General features: G+C 27.3%; 1 protein-coding gene across 2 annotated transcripts in view; it reads left to right on the forward strand.

Moving 5' to 3' along the window:
* LOC107453120 (PHD finger protein rhinoceros) overlaps nt 1-19561 on the forward strand; it is a 32801-nt gene that overhangs the window by 290 nt on the left and 12950 nt on the right. Inside the window, exons 2-14 of one of the 2 annotated variants that reach the window (XM_016069812.4) lie at nt 330-406; nt 732-785; nt 7186-7274; nt 7766-7923; nt 9439-9477; nt 9628-9788; nt 10396-10454; nt 12828-12917; nt 13665-13846; nt 15015-15120; nt 16000-16065; nt 17035-17145; nt 17241-17386. In XM_016069812.4, the coding sequence (XP_015925298.1) occupies nt 370-406; nt 732-785; nt 7186-7274; nt 7766-7923; nt 9439-9477; nt 9628-9788; nt 10396-10454; nt 12828-12917; nt 13665-13846; nt 15015-15120; nt 16000-16065; nt 17035-17145; nt 17241-17386 (1298 nt within the window). In that variant the 5' untranslated portion in view covers nt 330-369. The remainder of the gene's footprint in view (nt 1-329; nt 407-731; nt 786-7185; nt 7275-7765; nt 7924-9438; nt 9478-9627; nt 9789-10395; nt 10455-12827; nt 12918-13664; nt 13847-15014; nt 15121-15999; nt 16066-17034; nt 17146-17240; nt 17387-19561) is intronic. The other variant, XM_043046225.2, reaches the window with a different exon arrangement.

Genomic DNA, 19561 nt, shown 5'->3' on the forward strand with positions numbered 1-19561 from the left:
TACGATTCCATTTATATTATCTTGTTATTTGTTTACATATCTGATTGTTATGACATTTTGCTTTTATGTTGCACTTAAATAATGTTCACCATATATAATATATTATTGATCGTGAAATAAGTTATGCTCTAAACAAGGAAATAGATTAACGATCTGATCACAAAAATACGATTTTAACGTAATATTTCATATAATTAACTCATATGAGTATTAGTTGTATTTTCATGATACGCGATCAATCGTGCTTGTTTTATTACTAATTGTTATCAATTGTTTATTTTTGTTGAGTTTGCTTTTTTTATTTTGATTTTTTTATTTTATTTTTTCAGATTAGAAATTTTTGTGATGAAGTGATCTAAACACACAAGAATGAAGCGCCCGCAACAAAGTACTGAAGGAGAAACTTGTAAGTTTTGAAATATATTTCTATTAATATTATGTCTTAAAATATTGATTTACTGTGCTGGTTAACTTGAAAAACTGATATTTTTTTCAAATGTGTTGGATATATTAGTCAGTGGAAAGATGAATTTATATATAAGCTACTATTGCTTAGTATAAATTAAAATAGTGAAGTTAATTATTAAAAAATTCTGAATGACTATTGAAATATGTTTATTAAAATGTTTTAAATATCATAAATTTATAAGTATTGTGCTTAATTCTAACCTTTATTCTGTTCAAGATGATATGCTTTATTTCAAAGTTTCATGAGTGTATTTATATTTTAGCTGTTTCTAAAAGAAGACGTCTAGCAAGTACTAGTGAAGATGATGATTGTTCACGTAAGTTTTTTTTTTAAAAAAATAAATTTAGTTCAATATCATAATTACATTTTTTTCATTTTATCTATGTTACAATTTAAGAATTTTTTTTATTTTTTATGTTTTAATCTAAGGGGAAAGTATGCTTGAATCATTTTTTAGAATTTATTTTATGTTAAGATAGTTTGTATTTTTTAATTGGATCTGATTTCATTATTATTTTTATTTATTTATTTTTTGAATTTATGTATAGTTTGTTATGTTTTTTTTCTCATGTGCAGCCATTGAAAAATAGGGTTAAGCTGTCACAAACTGATAATAAGACGATCATTAATTATAGACAACAAGACTTAAGAACTTTCTGCAGGCACAAAATCTCAATCGATAAACTTTCTGCCTGCATTGATGAACTTTTTTTACTGGTAACTCTTCCGTCGCCATCTCATTTTGAAGAAATTTTTTTTGAAAATCATTGATTTTTTTAAAATTTTTTTTAGTTTTTATAGAACTTTATATTGATTCATACCACTGGAATGAATTTTGTAAAAATATAAAAAAAGCTGAATATAGAAATCCAGAAATGTTATGTGCAAAAACGCTTATTAAATAATTTAAAATACTTGAATTTGAGCAAAAAAAAAGTGTATGTAGGAAGTATTTATCTGTAGAATGTTACTAATGTTTGAATATAAATGTTGATGCAGGATTTTATTTATTTGTTTAAATTACAGTAGGGAACCGATTATCCGGAACGATCGGGACCATCGCTATTCCGGATAACTGATTTTTCCGGTTTTCTGAATCGCTACAAAAAGCCGTTTTTTTATTGTTAAACCCAACTAAAAANCTATAGAATGTTACAAATGTTTGTATATAAATGTTGATGCAAGATTTTATTTATTTGTTTAAATTATTTGAATATGAACCTCAATGTGTATTCTTGAAATCTCAATGTTTGATTATAAAGTTGCTTTACTAAGAATATCGCTGTTTGATTTTAAAATCGCTTTAATTTCAATCTTTAAGTTTCATTTTAAAATCTGAAGAATACAAATTTAGATGTTTGATTTTAAAATCACATGAATTCTAATGTATAGTTTTTAAGTCTCTTGAACGCAGAACATAAGAGTAGTTTTTAAATTGTGTTAATACAAGACAGGACATTTGATATAAAATCAGAAAAATATAATCTTAAATCTTGTAAGTAGAAATCGTCATTTGTGATTTTAAATCATGTGTATGTAATTTTAAATAGCATTTGCAATGGTAAAAAATAGTATAAAAATGATGAATATTTTTCTACATAATTTGAAAAAGACAAACCTTCTTTAAAGAAGCGAATTTCTTCTTTTTAGTAATAGTTAAAAAAATTTCTCGCTCGTGTATATTATACAGGTCTGTTGACAATTGTGTGCAAATGTTTTTTTTTTTGTTGACAATTACGTACATTATGTTTTTTTCATATTTCAGTTATTATTTATTAAATGCCAAGAGAAATAATTATGGGACTTTGTTGTAGTATAGTTGAGTACATTAGATTAAAGTATGCAAAAATATTTAAAGTTTAACATTTTATTGAGTGAAACGTAATGCCTGCATGCATCTGCACTCTCTGCATGTTCAATTGCTCCTTTAGGGAAAGAACCCTTATCTAAATTGGGCAGTGGCTGCAGGGCCATCTTGTGGTGACTTTTGGAATTAATATTGCTACATAAGTATCCTCCCAGTGATGAAGATAATTGACAGAATGATACATGGCTTGGTCGAGCACATATTTTTCATCAAGTAATAGCAGGTTGAAAAAGGAGCATGAATTCTTAATGTATATTGCAAACTGACACCACAAATACATGAGTTGATGAATATTTGAAATATCTGAATTTATAAGTATACAAATAAAGCAAGCTTGTCTGAAAAACAAAATATATCAAATGGGAGTTCATATAACTTCAGTGACCTGTCTCTTAGAGAACTGTACACTTCTGGGTTTCTCATCACAGAAAAAAATGAGGGAAAATTTCTCACCCATTCCTAAAACAGAGTCAGATTTCTTAAAATTTAATGAGATTTCTAAAATCTATTAGAGATTACGACTGGGCTTAAAAAATTGTATTTCCTTAATTATTATACAAATATTGAAGATATTAATAATATCTTCATTTAATAATTTAATTTAATGTATATTCATGAATAATATAATTTTTTTTATCTCTTCTATTTTTTTTTTCTTCCTTATTATCAAATGCCTTATTACATTTTCTCCCATTTCACTTCATACTTAGCTGTCTCTATTTTTTTCTCTCATTATGCTGAATTATGTCTGTATTTGTTTTGCTCGTCTTTTTCAGTATTTGTTTTCTTTTTATTCCTTCATTTCGAAATGAACAGGGATGTGATTCTTCCGCGGATTCGCGGATTTCCGCTTTTTTCAGTTTTTTTCCGCTAACTTCCGCTGAAATTTTTTTTTTGCAGAAATTAAAATATTTTATGAGGAATTAAATTTTCCGTGAAGTGAAAGTATTGAAGTCCTCATTCCTCCCTCAAACATTGATTTTTCTATTTACCTGATTTAAAAGTTGAACGTTGCGATTCTTAATCAGGCGATTTAAATGTCGTACATTGCGATTCTTATTTACAAGATTTAAAAATTCCAATATCGCAATTTGTAACTACGCACTTTTAAAACCCTATGTAGCGATTAATATTCACGCGAACTTAAAATCCAATGTCGTGATTCGTTTTGCGGTTGTAATATCAAACATCGATTTTCCTATTTATACGTGCTTTAAAAATTAAGACAGTAGGATTCGTATTCGCCCTATTTAAAAGTTATGCATCGTGATTCGTATTTAAGTGATCTAAAAATTACGCATCATGATTTGTATTTCCGCATTTTTTAAATTCGATATAGAGTTTCATATTCACGTGATTTAAAAGCCTCATTTCGGGATTTATATTCTGTTAATTTAANTTTTTGCCTTATTATCAAAGGCCTTATTACATTTTCTCTCATTTCACTTCATACTTAGCTGTCTCTATTTTTTTTCTCTCATTATGCTGAATTATGTCTGTATTTGTTTTGTTTTGCTCGTCTTTTTCAGTATTTGTTTTCTTTTTATTCCTTCATTTCGAACTGAAAGATATTTTGCATCTCGATCTCAGGTGTTCTGAAAGGGGTTCCCATGTTTGGGGGGGTGTTCTGTTCGGATTGGTTCTGGGCAAGGAGAAAAGCAAAATAATCAGAATTATGGTTGAAAAGAAAGAAAAATCAATAAAAAAATAGTAGACATAAGATTTTTTCCCAAAAATACGGAATATTTTTGCATTTTGAAATTAGTTTATAGTTGAATTCCATGTCAACTGAAACCAGTATTGAATTTTTAAAGTTTAAGCAATATCCTTGTATTTCGTATCATTTTAAAGGAAATTTGTTGTAGTTTATGAATTCAGAAGGTTATTTTTTTGAAATAAGCATGATTATAGTAAAATTTATCATAAATAGAGAGCATTCATGATTTTAACTTATTTTACCAAAAAAATGTTTCTAATTTAAAGAAGAATAAGTTTTTAAAAATATTACAATTTTGCATATTGTTTGATTTATATTGTAAATTAAATTGTTGTCGAGTCTAATTATGCAGTGATTTCTGTCGAAAAAAATTTTTTTTCTTATTTTTTAAGTCAAAATATATCTCAAATATATAGTTGTCCCCTCTGTTACAATTATTATTTTAATTTTTTTTTATTTATTACGCTAGAAACCTTATAAATGAATAACTGGTTTTTGCAATTAAGTCTATTAGTACAATCATGTTATGTTATATATTTGAAAAAAAGAAAACATTTAAAGTTTCTCATATAACAGAGGGGATGTAACAGAGGAGAAAGCTAAATGTCCCCTCAGTTACACAAAATGTAAACAATGCTCATTGGTTGACCATTAAAAAGGAGTTGTTAGCCTAACACAGTTATTCACACAGTTGTTAGCCTAATAATTACTTAGAATTACTAAATATAGCGACTTGCGACAATGATCAATTTTTATTTTATAACTGTCGTTGAACAGTCAACCCAAATTTGAGTTTACGGTTACCAATGTTTAATTCTGTAAACTTATAATTTTGAACCCAAACCAGAAGGACTTTGTAACCCGACAGATTTAACATGTAACAGTCCCCAATTGAAACATTGGGAAATTTTGTTGCCCAAATAATGAGCACAAAACACGCAATGTACATGTTTTTTTTTTAATACAGTCTGGTAAAATAAAAACTTTCAAATATAACTGCAAAGATGTAGCATAGATTCACATCATGGGTGCAAGTCTTCCGTCCCCAGGACGGATTTCCGTCTTTCGAAAATGTCCGCGGATGGAAGTAAGATGGAAACAAGACTGACTCGAAGACGGAAATCGGAATTTTTTTTTTTCTGTCCTTAAAAATATTTTTTAGGTCCACTTTCATATGTCCTGTTGTTATTTTATCAAAAGACAGATGAATAAATATTTTTTGTACAGTATTTAAACTTGATGTATTATGGTAAAGCTTTCTTAGATAGTTTGCATATGTCGAGGGGGTATTGTGTATGTTAGGTATTTCAGTNGTATTATACCCTTGTCTTGTCAAAAACCACTTTTTGACGTCAAAAACCCAACCCTGCGAGGGGGTATTGTGTATGTTAGGTATTTCAATCAAAAAATTTTCAGTCTTGGCCTTTTTTCCAACTTGCACCCATGATTCACATGTCAGATATTATAGCAGCCAACTATAACATTACCAACTTTAGATAATCAAAGAGTCACTTTTGACAGTGATATTTCCCTTTAACTTTTTGTCAAATTTGTAAGACGTCCCCTCTGTTACATTTCATGTCTTCTTTGTTAGGACACATTATTTAGAATTAATAAAAATAAGTTTGCAATTTTATATTCTGAGAAAATGAAAAATATCCGTAAGTTTCTCGCTTTTCCACATAGTGAGAACACTGTCTTCTTCCTGGTTTGGTCCAAATNCCCCCCCCCCCCCGAATAAAAAGTATTTCTAAAAAATAAATTATTATATTTTTTAGAAATACTTTTCTAAAAAATATTTTGATTATTTGGCCAACTGAATATTTGGTAAACCAAATGCTGAATAGTAGCCGAATATTCGTTACATCTCTATTATAAACTATTCAATTCAGTTACAGCTTAAGCTGATTTTTTTAAAAAGTTTCGTTATTATTATTTCGTTTTTTTTCTTCCCTTCCTTCTGTTTTTTTTTATAATTATTTTGGTCTTAAAAAATAAAAAAGTAACTAGTAGAAGTAGAAAAAAACATAACTAAAAGATCACGTTTGAAGCGAGATTCAAATTTAGAATAGTAAAGTTCGGAAAATTCTCTTATTATAAAACGATTGTATTACGCATTGTGTACTCCTTTATTTTATGATTGTTGAAATTCAAAGAGGATAGTAAATGGTATTCTCCCTCTCCCATTTTCTCCCAGTGTTTGAAACCTCACTTAAATACTGCTTTTTCCAGGAAGGAGGAGGTTTTTTTTCTTTAAAACAGGTGATTAAGTAAAACCCTTTTCCTAAGGAAATAAAATAGAAAAGTAGTGTTTTTAAGGAATGGAGGCTTATTTTTGCAATAGGGTAGGTTAGGCAAGTTGCCCTTCTAAAAATGCTTTTCTACGCCTTCGAAAAACACTAACACTGGTTTTACTTTGAGTTCTCTTGACAAGGATTTTTAGTGATAAAATAATATTGAAAACATATTCCATAATTAAAATGTATTGTAACATTTCAACCTCAAGATGTTTTAGATTCCAAATGTAACAAACCATCAATAAATTTGTGACAAAATAGTTGCTTCAAGTGCCTCCATCCAACTTGTTCTATTTTCGTGGTTATTGAGCCATTCTAAGTTACTTGGAGATCACAGATCAGTGAAGCCAGACATCTATGCCAATTAATTTCATCGGTATTTAAAGAATGTCAACCTTAGGTGTTGTGCGTTTGTCTCATTCCTACTAGCATACTATTTTGTGCTTCGGCAGCTACTTAGTTCAGTTATGTGGTACCGTTTCTGTTTATTTCGGCCCGATGCAATTTTGCTTGTTCTCGTGATTTGGGGAAATAAAGTTGCATGATGGTAATTACGTGCCTCAGTCTGAAAATTTTGTATTTAATTTTATGCTGTGTTATTTAATTAAAATTAAAAACAAAAAGATAAGAAATTTTTTTTTCTCAAGGTTTTAACAGTTTTGACTCATTCTAACTATTACTAATTCTTATTTAGACTAACCTTTCTAAATTAAGATAAATTAGGTCATGTTTTCACACTATTTTGTTGCAGTGAGTAAATAAAAATTTATATATTAAATAAATTACTTATTTAATTTAAGTTCCACTTCATTTAGAGCTATTTATTATTTTTTAGGTGGGCAAGCTGTGGCTGTTAATTTTGGTGATGCACCCCCTTTACACAAGATATATAACAGTTCTTGTAGGAAAGAAAAGCCTGATGAGGTATTTAAATTTCAAAATCTTGTATTACTTAAGCAAACATTATTTTTCAGATCTGTAATATGTATTTAAATCTCTCTATTCTGTTTAATGACTCTAAATTTTAATAAAGTTCCTTTTTATTTCCGTCCTGCTGGTATTTTTGTTTAATGAAAAAATAATACACAGCTTTTTACAAACTTTAAAAGAATTTGACATTTTATTTTAACCGTCAGATCAGATGAAAATGCTTCTTTTCTCTATTGATATGATTTAATTGATAGTTTTTAATATTCTGTTACTATCTCCAAAGTCAATTATTGACTGATATCCCCCCCCACAAGTTTAAAGCAGTATTATCCTTAATGATTGTATTATTTCAATTTATGTAATCCCATGTAATACAAAATTCACTTTCTATTTTACTAAGGGGACATTATTTTAATTCAAATACTTACATTGTTTAAGTGGTATAAATATGTTTCACTCAACTAAAACATAATGTTTCTTTATAGTTGTTTAGAAAAGATCTTATTAGTGCTATGAAGCTGCCTGACAATGAGCAACTCGATGAGGCAGAGTTTTGGGATGTTAGTGATTCCTGGAAACAAGAATGGGAAAGAGGTGTGCAAGTTCCAGTGAATTCAAAGAATGTGCCTAATCCAGATGTTAGGTAGAGTCTCTTTCTAAAAAATCTTTTTCTATCCAATTGTCCGCTTCTGAATTGATAGCTTTATTTTGATTAATTTGAACAATATTAATTTTTGAATTTTCATAATTACTTTCTTTTTTAATGTAGTATAAAAAGTGATTTGAATCCATAGTTCATTTCTTTGGCTCAGTATTTTTTTATGTGTCGGACTTCGAGTTGTACGCAATTTAAATATTTACCGAATCCTAAGAATATATTAATATTACTAAGTAAATATCAATTTCAAATTTTTTTTTAATGTTAGGATTAAAATGAGAGTAGGATTTTGACATAACCAATTGTTTTTTGTTTGCTCCTTAAAATAATAGGAAAATTTTTGGAATGAAATAAAAAGTCACTTCTAATTTTTCCACAAACTTCACTTTTTCACTAAGTCAGCAAGTGATAAAATAAGAAATATTACCTGACTTTAAATATTTATGCATCACATGAACCTTTGTTTAATTTTATTGTCTTGTTTTCTAATCTTAAAATACCAGATACTGAAATTTCCTGCACATGATCCGCGGCAACTTATAGTCTTAACCATGGAGAAAAGATTTCAGCAGATAATTTGTGGCTTATACGAGTAGATAATTTGTAAATTATACAAGTAGATAACTTGTGGATTATGTGAGTATTCGTTCAGCATAAAAATTTCGTTTCGCAGAAGTTCATTTAGTGACAGGATACCATAACCTTTCCTTGTTCTATAATCTAATGCAGGAGCTAGATTTCTAAATCTGTTCATGCCTGTATGCCTTTCCAAAATGATCATCTTGAACAGTTACTTGCAACTAATATTTCTTTGTTTTGTGCCATAGATGCACATTTGATTAATCTACAACAATAAATGACCTTCACATTTTCCAACTTCTTCAGATAACTTTAACTTTGAATTCAGCTGCATAACTGACTCATTCTCCTTTAGATATGGTAATTAAGTTTTACACAATGATAGTACGTCAAACTTATAAGATAGCCAGGTTTTAGATGATGTTGTTTTATTAAAAAATGCTTTCGCCACAAATGTTTGTTGTCAGACCGGCAGGATAAAAATATATTCCAAAGCCTTTCCCTCTGGCAGAATGTGTCATACATGAGTGAATTAATGTCATATATGAACCATTGGTCATTCACAAGAAAATGGAGGAGCAAATACACGATCATGCTCATGAAATTGCGATAATTAAATTTTTGGAATTGGAACTTCGTACCTTTTCTAAGTGTTCTTAACAAAATACTTAAATGTTGTTAATCAATGGCGTTTTGCTTTTTTTTTCTCTTTTTTTTTTTTTTAAAAAAAAGAAGAAACTTTCAAAATTGAATATTTTTTTTTACGTTTATCTAAATTAGCGTGTTTAAAATTCATTTTTATTGTAGATGTATCTTTCAGCTACTTTTTTTTAAATTTTTATAATACCTTTAAAACTAAGCATTAATGTATTAGTATAATATGCAAGTTTCAATAATGTTTTTTTTTTCTTTCTCTTCTAGGATATTGAGGGAAAGAAGCAAATCAGTTCTATTTAAACTGTAAGTAGTTCTAAATTATTTATTTAAATCATTGAGTGATTTAAATAATTGTTAATTTCTTACTTACATGCAACATTTGTTTTACTTTTACAGTGATTTAAATAATTGTTAATTTGTTACTTACATGCAACATTTGTTTTACTTTTACAGACCAAAGAAATTAATGAGAACAACTGAGGATAATTTCTTCTCAAGTGAGCATCATGTTTTAACCGATACTGGCGCAAAAGCTGAGAAAGTCTGCAAGTATGACATGGATGATTTGGATACACAGTGGCTGATATTATTTAATGAATACAGAGAAGATGGAGGTATGAAATGTTTAAAATCACTCAAAAATTCTATTTGCTTTTTGTGATGGATTTATTTTTCATTATTTTGTTTATTTTGTATTAATTTAGGGCAAAATAAATTAAACATATTATGTATTTGTATTAATTTAGGGCAATAAATGAAACATATTTTAACAAATTACAGTTTCAAAATACAGCACAAAACACCTATGTCTTTTTCTCCGTTAAAGCTTAATTCTTAAGAGAGCTAACTTCCAAACAATAATTTTTCAAATTAGAACTTAATTGCAGTTATTTAGATCTAAGAGAAACAATTATTCATCATTGAAATTTCTTTAATTACAACTATTAATAAATTTTTGAATATGAATGGAGAAAATTTTTCTGGATTTAAACTAATTTTACTGGGTTTTATATTTTGGTATAAATTTAATACTGATAATCTAATATATTTTTTCGTAACTATTAGACTGGTATTTTTTTATAATTAAAAAACACCAGAATATATTTTTACTTGTAATTAGAGCCTCAAAAATGTTCATATTAAAGATATGTGTTTCATTTTTGAAAAAGAGGATTGTTTTTTTGCTACTTCTAACAGAGGTTCTTTTCTTTTTAATTTCAGGAAAGCAACATATAAGAGAAGAAACTATGGAACGTGTTTTAGAAGATTTTGAATTGCAGGTTAGTTTTGTTTTTTTTTAAACTGAAAATTATATGTTTTTGCAATTTTTAATATTTATTAAATGATTTTAGTTTTTAAGTTAATAAAATTTTTATGAAATTATCGTTAGAGACTAATTGTTGCTTTTTGAATCATTTTTAAATTCTATTGCTGAAAATTTTTTCCCTTCAAAATTACATTTTGTGCTATTTTCAAAATTTCTCTATTATCTTCATAAAATCACTTTAGTTTCGGAATAAAAATGTTCTTATCATCTGATAAATGTAATTACTGTAATGTAATGTTAAACCAGCTGAGTATTCCTAATTCATCGGTATTAATTTAAATTTGTAATTGAAACTAAACCTTAAATAGCAAAACATTGAAAGCCTAAACAAATGTAAGTTCGAAACTGTTTTTTGATTTAAAAATAATTTTAAAAAAGTGTCTGAAATCATTATTTGTAATGTGCACTTAAAACTTCTCAAATATGCATCAGGGAGCTTATATTTTTATTGGATAAATAGTTTCTTTTCATGTTATTTTTTAACATGGTGCCTTATACTGAGTTTTTTTATTTTTTATTTACATATTTTTTTAAAAAAATGGCAGCTAAGTGTAACATTATTTTGTTGAAAAATTGATAAAAATTGGAATGACTCAATGAACACTGGATGAATTAATTTTTTTTTGTCAGAATCTATATTTTACTGAGCTAAATAGTTTCTATTTGTGTCACTTTTCCCAGCTTTTTCTAAAAATGGCAGTTAAGATTAGTTTTTTACCAAAACATGGCAAAAAATGTAAACAAACGTGAAAATGAAGAAAAAAATCGGGAAAATATGACAACCAAAGCTGACGTCGTTAGGGGGTACCAGCTTCAGATGTCATAAATGCAAAACTTTTTCTATCGAGAAAGGAAGACAAAAGTTTGAAAATTGTCTTCTCTGTACCCTAAAAGTGTTGCCAAAGTCCAGGGAAAGAATTTAAAATATACGATAAAAAACAGAAGAATACGTGCCAATGTGTGCTTTCTGTGTTGTAATTCTTTTCTAATATTATGTAATAACTGTATTATGTATATATTATGTAATATCCTCAATAATTTTTCAATTACCCTCTTATGCTATTTTATGTATATACATCTGCCAACTCTGCTGGATTTTGCCAATTTCTCCTGGTCTACTGTTTTAATTAAAATTCTCCTGGTTTTTGTTCATTTTTGAAAATTCCCTAAAATTGATTAAGTTTACTAAAAAGAATCCCTATTAAAATAAAATTTTTACTCAGATTATTGCTTGCTTGAATATTTAAATAAGTAACATACATAATGAAGCGAACCTCATTTATAAAAATCAGTTTAAAGCTTTTTTTTTATCTAAAATGTTGAGTTTATTTTTATTAACTCCCTTTTAAAATTAATTAAAAAATATTTTTACTATCTTTGATGACTTAAATGACTAATACTATTCTAAATTATGAGTAACCATAATACATAACATTTCAACATTTCTGAAAAATATTGCAGTTTTTTTTTTTCTATTTTGATGACTATAATAATCCCTAAAATTCCCTATGTGTAAAATATTTAGTACATTTTGCCCCAATTATCATGAAATTTATAATATTTCTTAAAATCTACTGGATTTTTTTCCTATCCATGTTGGCAGCTATGTATATATTTCAGAAAGTAATTCTCTCACATTATCAGAACAAGAGAAAAACTTGTAGTTTATGAAAAATAATCAAAGGCATGCTAAAAGACAATCTCTGAGTATAATTCTTTTTTTCTTCAAAAAAAAGGTAAACTAAAAAAAAAATAAATTAATAATTGATAAACAACTTGAAAGTTTTCTACTATAATTTGAACAGAAAATTATGAAAGAATAACCATTTAAAGGGGCAATTTTTTCTTTTAAAAAAAAAGTCTTTATTTAAAAAATAATTTTAAAATCACTTAAAAAATTCATTAATATAACCAACCCCCTTGAAAAAAAGAGAAACTTATAAAAATTTAATCAGAATTAAATCTATAAACACAGATAATTTTACCTAAGTGTAATTATTATTTAAACAGTGAGTCATTTATTTTTTAATGAATATAAATAATAAGGCTGTGTTTCTAAGAAATGGCGACTTATTTTTACCTAAAGGGCACATTTATAGGGATCAAAAGGCTGATGGAGCAGGCTGTTTTTTTAAAAAACGCTTAGGGAGAGCACTGGTTATTCTATTTGAATTGTGTTATGTTTTTAGTTTAGATATTAACTTCTCTCCCATTATAGTATTAAAAATAATAGGGTAAAAGTTTGTGTGATCTAGTTTCATTGCTTTGAATGTTATAAACTTGTCTTTTGCTCTTTAATCAGTTAATTTAAACATTTTCAATTTAGTGCTCTAATGGGTTTCAAGATGCCTTGAAGACAGAGAAAGGACTTGGCATTGAATATGATGAAAATGTAGTTTGTGAAGTCTGTAGAGCAGTAAGTTCATATTTTTTTCAGAATTTTAAATTTGTTGAATATGTTAACCAATTTATAATATAGTATTAGCTAGCTACTAGTTTAATTAAATTTGATTTTGTTCTTTAAATCTAATAAATAAAACAAAAAATTATTTTTTGATAATTTTTTAAAAATTATTTATTATTTGAAAGTATTAAGATTACATAATGTGTGTTCTTTTAAATTTTAGATCAATAAAAATAAACGAATTAAAATGCTAAACTTATCAATAGTTGAACAGCAATATTCAGTAAAGCCTTTTTTGTAAGCTGTTAAATGCCAAAAATTCTATACATTTTATTTTTTATTATGTTTTATAAATTTATTTATATTTATTTGATTTGAATTTTATTTCAAAAAATAGTGCAAACACATATTGCTACTCTGGTTTTTAACAAATTTTATTCCTGTTACTGAATTTGCAAACTGTGCCTTAGATGTTTCTATTTAGATAATTTTACTGTCTCAAAAATTTAGAATAGAAGTAAAATGAAGTATATACCTTGTATGTGGTTTTAATTGTGTTCTTTTTATGTTTTTGAATTTTTCAAAAGAACTTTATTTTCCTTGAAAAAAATGTTTCATAAGAAAAAAAAATTATAATAAAAAAACAATTTTGTAATAAAAAATTATGTTTTAAATATGGAAAATAACTTGTTTTAGTGTTTCACTCTTTTCATGTATTATGTATGAATTATTTCTTCAAATCTATATCCTTGATTGCAGAGAGAAAATGAAGATGGCAATGAGATGGTATTCTGTGATATTTGTAATATTTGTGTCCATCAAGCATGCTATGGAATAATGGCTATTCCAGAAGGAAGTTGGGTTTGTCGTCCATGTGCTGCAAATGTCAAACCTCCTTGTGTTCTTTGTCCCAACACGGGAGGAGCAATGAAGTGTACTAGGTAAAAATTCTTTGTTTTAATTAAAATTTCTTTCCAATAATTTTTTATTTGAAAACTTAAAAAATATTTAACTATTGTACAGTACACTATTCAAATTATTTTTTGTTTATTTTTGATACATTATCAGGGGTCTGTTTAGAAGAAATTTGGGTCCGTTAACAGACCCTTCACAAATATCTTTTCATAAAAACGGACCCTTCACAAAATATTTCAACTTAAAAACGGACCCTTCACAAAATATTTTAACTTAAAAACGGACCCTTCACAAAATGATTTATCTTTTAATCGGACCCTTCACAAATTTGTTTACCTTTATTATTGTTTTGTTAATCGAATAAACCCTTTCCAGGAAGGGGGGGGGGGAAGAAAGACAGATGTAAACGAACTAAATTTTGTCTTCGGCAGACGTTTCTTCCTTTATCCGTCCGAAATTAATATTCTGCTTTCAGCAGTACAGGCTAAATACCAAATATTTATAAGTTGCATCGCTAATTTAGTAGCTGCAATTGCTGTTTATTTTTTGAAATTTAATTTTTTTAATTATTATTTTACAGTGTTGAGCATAATCTTGTATGTCTTTACAATTTAAAAACTCATTGAAAAAGTTTTTTTTTGCAATAACGGACCCTATTTGCACAAATTCACAAAAGCGGACCCTGGTTGAAAAAAATGTGACTTAACGTTTATTTTATATTCACAAATTACGAAAAAGTCTTCAAATTACGAGTAATTTTTTCACAATTTTACAAAAACGGACCTTTCACAAAATGTCTGGACAGACCCCTGATTATTCTTAATATGTTTATATTTGTACTGTAAATATTTCCATAGAAATGTAAAATAAATAAAACATTTTTTAGTTTGAAATTTGCACTGATGCTTGTTTTTTGTCTCCTCACTAAATGTTTTTAATAGTAATTTTAACTATCATTGAAAGTAAACTAGAGTTAGGGAAAATTTCAATCAAGATTTCTCATAATCAAAACTACTAAATCAAGTTAACAATAATGATCAAGATTAGTTGTTTATAAATATAAATAAATATTTGTAATTGCACTTTAGTTGTTATCATGAAATTTAATTTGAGAATTTTGTGTGATATATTTTTCTTTCAAATGTCTTTTTGGAATTCTATTGAAAATGGTAATTCTTTCAATTTTTTTTACAGTAGTGGTGAAAAGTGGGCTCATGTTAGTTGTGCATTATGGATACCTGAAGTTAGCATTGGTGATCCTGAAAAAATGGAACCAATCATGAGGATATCTCAAATACCAGTATGTTACCTTTTTCTCATTAATTTATTCAATCATTGACAAGTTTTAAAACCAGGAACTAGTAGTATGTACTCGTAGTCTTCAAAGTGATTGAAACTATTGCTGTATACTTAAAAAACTGAAAAGTTTAACTGGCTTAAACTTATAAAAGAGGCTATATTCTGTTTCTCTTTATGTGAACAAACAATTTAGTTTATATTAAAATATTTTATTGATAAATTTTTTTTGCAATATTGATTATTTTCTAGCACAGTCTCAATTTGATTTTTTACATTAACTTTTTATTGAAGTGAAAATTCTTATATATTCTTATAAACTTTTGCTTTGGGAAATTGAAAATATGATAGGTGCAATTTAGGGAGACCAGGTGAACTAAACTAGAAAAATACTCTCTTAAGTTTATAGAAAAAAAAGAGTTAAATATTAACTGTTAACATTTTAATCTGTTCTGTTATACTTTGTTTTTATTACACAATTATTGGAAATATTTCTAAATAAATGTCTCTTGGAAATTATGAATTTCATTGCACGAATTTGATTGTTAAAACATTTTAATACTTAAATTAATTAGAGAGTTGGCTTTGACAGAGAATTGCCTAATTTTATTGTATTTATATATTTTTAATGTAAAAAAATCTTATTTTAACTTGTATATATTTCACTTTAAATTCATAATTCATTTTGTTGCAGTTCTACAATTTGAATTTAATATAATTTTAATTGTATATATTTTTAAATTTCAAATCCTTGAAAATATTTAGGCTTTTTTTATTAATATTATTTCTATCACTGTCTGAAAATTTTTGTTCTAAGTGTCTATCTCGACTTACAATCCTACTCACAAAAAGGAAATTAATTTAAATTTTTTTACTCTTTCAGGCTAGCAGGTGGGCACTTATATGCACATTGTGCCGAGAAAGAGTAGGCGCTTGCATACAGTGTTCAGTAAGTGAATGTCCTTTACAATTTCTGTTTGTATGTATATCAACTGAATCAGTTTTGAACATGTTAAACTGAATGTTTTTTTCTTAAACATTTTATTGTTATTATTATCTTTTAGTGTATGCTGATATTAAAAATTTGATTTATATTTTTGATTTATGAACAGTGTTTTTTTTGTTTATGCTTACATAAATGCTGACAATAAAATGAAATTGATCATTTTTTTTAATAAGAGGTATAAGATTTTTTCATCATAGCATGCATCCAAAAGTGTATAAAACAATTAAACTCAGTTTTAAAGTATTTCATATTTTTGTTAACAGTTCTGAATTATTCGCTGCAAATAGAGTAAAAAGATGTAAATGAAGTATATTTTAGTTTTTCTATTAAAAAATGTACAATCATTTGTACAAGTTTGTTTGTTTATGTTATTTAATTAGTTTTGAATATGTCTTTTTTACCTTTTAATAAATAAGTTTGAATTATATAAAATAAAAGTTTTTAAATAAATTTTTAAACTTATGAAGTTTTCCCTCACTTGCAACTTTTACCTATTACAAATGCAAAAAAAACTTTTTTTCTCTTTGAAATACCCATACTTTTACTGATCATCTTTTATCTTTTAAAAATAACATTTGTATGGTTGTTTCTATATCAGAAGTTAACTTTTTAAATGGGTTTTCTTATTTAGCAAGAAAGATTGAAACTCATAGAGTTTCTTATTTGAGAAGAGTTTCTTCTTATTGAATCTTATTTGAGATTTATATCATTTCCTCATTCATAGCGTTTAAAAATCTATCAGATTGATGGCATTTTTATCTGTGTTAACCAGTGTACAATTTCTAAGAACATGTTCTGAAAAAAAAGTTACTGTTAATTGAGTGAAGTTTCTCACTATGTAAAATAGTTGGTGCATGTATTCGTCAGTGCGTGCATAGTAAAGTAAATATTTATTTGTTATGTTTATTTCAGGTGAAACAGTGCAAAGTAGCCTATCATGTTACATGCGCCATTGAAAATGGTTTAGAAATGGAAATGAAAACTACACCTATCGATTCAAGTGAGCAAGGTGTAAAAATGCAGGTATATACCTTTTCAATCGTTCGTGAATAATTGTCATGATAATACTTTACATTTAGTATAAATCTTCTTACTTATAATAAAATTTTATTTTACAGTCATTTTGTTTCAAGCATGGCAAGAATGATGCGTCTCCTGAAAAATCTTCTATTAAAATATCAAAAAAGAAGAGGAGAAAGAAAGAAGGTGATGGTGATAAAGCACCTGAAAATGAAGTTGATGAGCATAATGCCAGGTTGCAAAAGTAAGTTTCAGTGTTGGATGTATTTATAAATATCTTCCTTGTGTATTGTACATTTGTCAGTCATCAAACAATTGTACAATCCGAGAACAATATCCTGTTTTACAGGGTGCATAGCGTTTTTAAAAAGTGCTTAAGGGTGCTTATTTCCGTTTTTGAAAACCCTTAAAGGTGCTTTTTACATTGGGTGTTTTTAAAAAGTGCTTAATTTTCCCCTTTTCAAGATGAGATTTTTTTCATTGCTATGTTGATTTCGTATGTTGACGCAGTTCACATTTTTCTATTCAACGTTTTCATAATTAGTTCAACCCCAATCTATTTTTGCGTATAGTTTGTCCGTAGCGTATGAAAACGTTTTTTTGACATGACGGATAAAACAAGATAAAACCGTCGATTGTCAAAAACTTTCTAACCCTGCCTAATTGCGATTTTTTTAAAGTGCTTAAAAATGTTTTTTGAGTGCTTGAAAAAAGCTTAAAAGGTGCTTATTTTTTGTTGAATAATTTGGCTACTCTCCCTGTTTTATATTTTAGGAATATATACTTCAGGAATATTTCAGAAAGTTCTTATTCATTTTTGCCTGCTATGGGTTAAAAAACTTTTCTAAGTAAAGCATTTGTTTTGATTTACATTTAGTGTAACATACAAAATTTGTGAATAAATTGTTGGAAAGGGTGAGCAAGTTTTGTCTTTTAGAAAGTTGCCTTTCATACCTCTATGAACACCTTCAGTTGTGCAGCATAAGTCAATTAGAATGAATAAATGTTTTGAAATCCTGTAGAATAAAATATGTGGGTTCATTAAATCCTCATCCATAAAGAAATAAGTGTCATGCCTTAACTTTTGAAAATATTGCTCGCTATCTACGGTCTCTTTAGAATAAAAATTAGTTCTTGCACAGTTTTCTGACTTTTCACTTACACAATAGTAAGCTAGGTTGTATAATTGATGCTAGACTTCATCCTGTGATAATTCCTTTGCATTTAATTACTAACTACCGGATTTTAAAACTTGCAAACATGATATTTGAAGTTTAAAATAAGAAAATTTGTTATTTGTCTTCCTGGTCTTAGAAATAAGTTTCTATTAGATATTGATCTAATAGAAACTTATCTATCTTTAAAATTATAACTATTTTCTCTTGCACAATTTGCTGACTTTTCACTGACACAATAGTGAACTAGGTTGTATAATTGATGCTAGATTAATTCCAGTGATAACTCCTTGGTAGGTTTCATCTCTAACTACTGAGTTTTAACACTTGGAAACATGGTATTTGAAGTTTAAAATAAGAAAATTGGTTATTTATCTTCTTAGCTGTAGAAATAAATTTTTACTACCTATTGACCTCTTTAAAATTATAAGTACATTTTCTTGCACAATTTGCTGACTTTTCACTGACACAATAGTGAACTAGGTTGTATAATTGATGCTAGATTAATTCCAGTGATAACTCCTTGGTAGGTTTCATCTCTAACTACTGAGTTTTAACACTTGGAAACATGATATTTGAAGTTTAAAATAAGAAAATTGGTTATTTGTCTTCTTAGCCTTATAAATAAATTTATACTTGATATTGATCTCGTTAGAATTATAAGCATGTTTTCTTGCACAATTTGCTGACTTTTCACTTACATAATACTGAACTAGGTTGTATAATTGATGCTAGATTAATTCCAGTGATAACTCCTTGGTAGGTTTCATCTCTAACTACTGAGTTTTAACACTTGGAAACATGATATTTGAAGTTTAAAATAAGAAAATTGGTTATTTGTCTTCTTAGCCTTATAAATAAATTTATACTTGATATTGATCTCGTTAGAGTTATAAGCATGTTTTCTTGCACAATTTGCTGACTTTTCACTTACATAATACTGAACTAGGTTGTATAATTGATGCTAGATTAATTCCAGTGATAACTCCTTGGTAGGTTTCATCTCTAACTACTGAGTTTTAACACTTGGAAACATGATATTTGAAGTTTAAAATAAGAAAATTGGTTATTTGTCTTCTTAGCCTTATAAATAAATTTATACTTGATATTGATCTCGTTAGAGTTATAAGCATGTTTTCTTGCACAATTTGCTGACTTTTCACTTACATAATACTGAACTAGGTTGTATAATTGATGCTAGATTAATTCCAGTGATAACTCCTTGGTAGGTTTCATCTCTAACT

The sequence above is a fragment of the Parasteatoda tepidariorum genome, chromosome 3 (assembly GCF_043381705.1).
Source record: "Parasteatoda tepidariorum isolate YZ-2023 chromosome 3, CAS_Ptep_4.0, whole genome shotgun sequence".
Classification (NCBI taxonomy): Eukaryota; Metazoa; Arthropoda; class Arachnida; order Araneae; family Theridiidae; genus Parasteatoda; species Parasteatoda tepidariorum.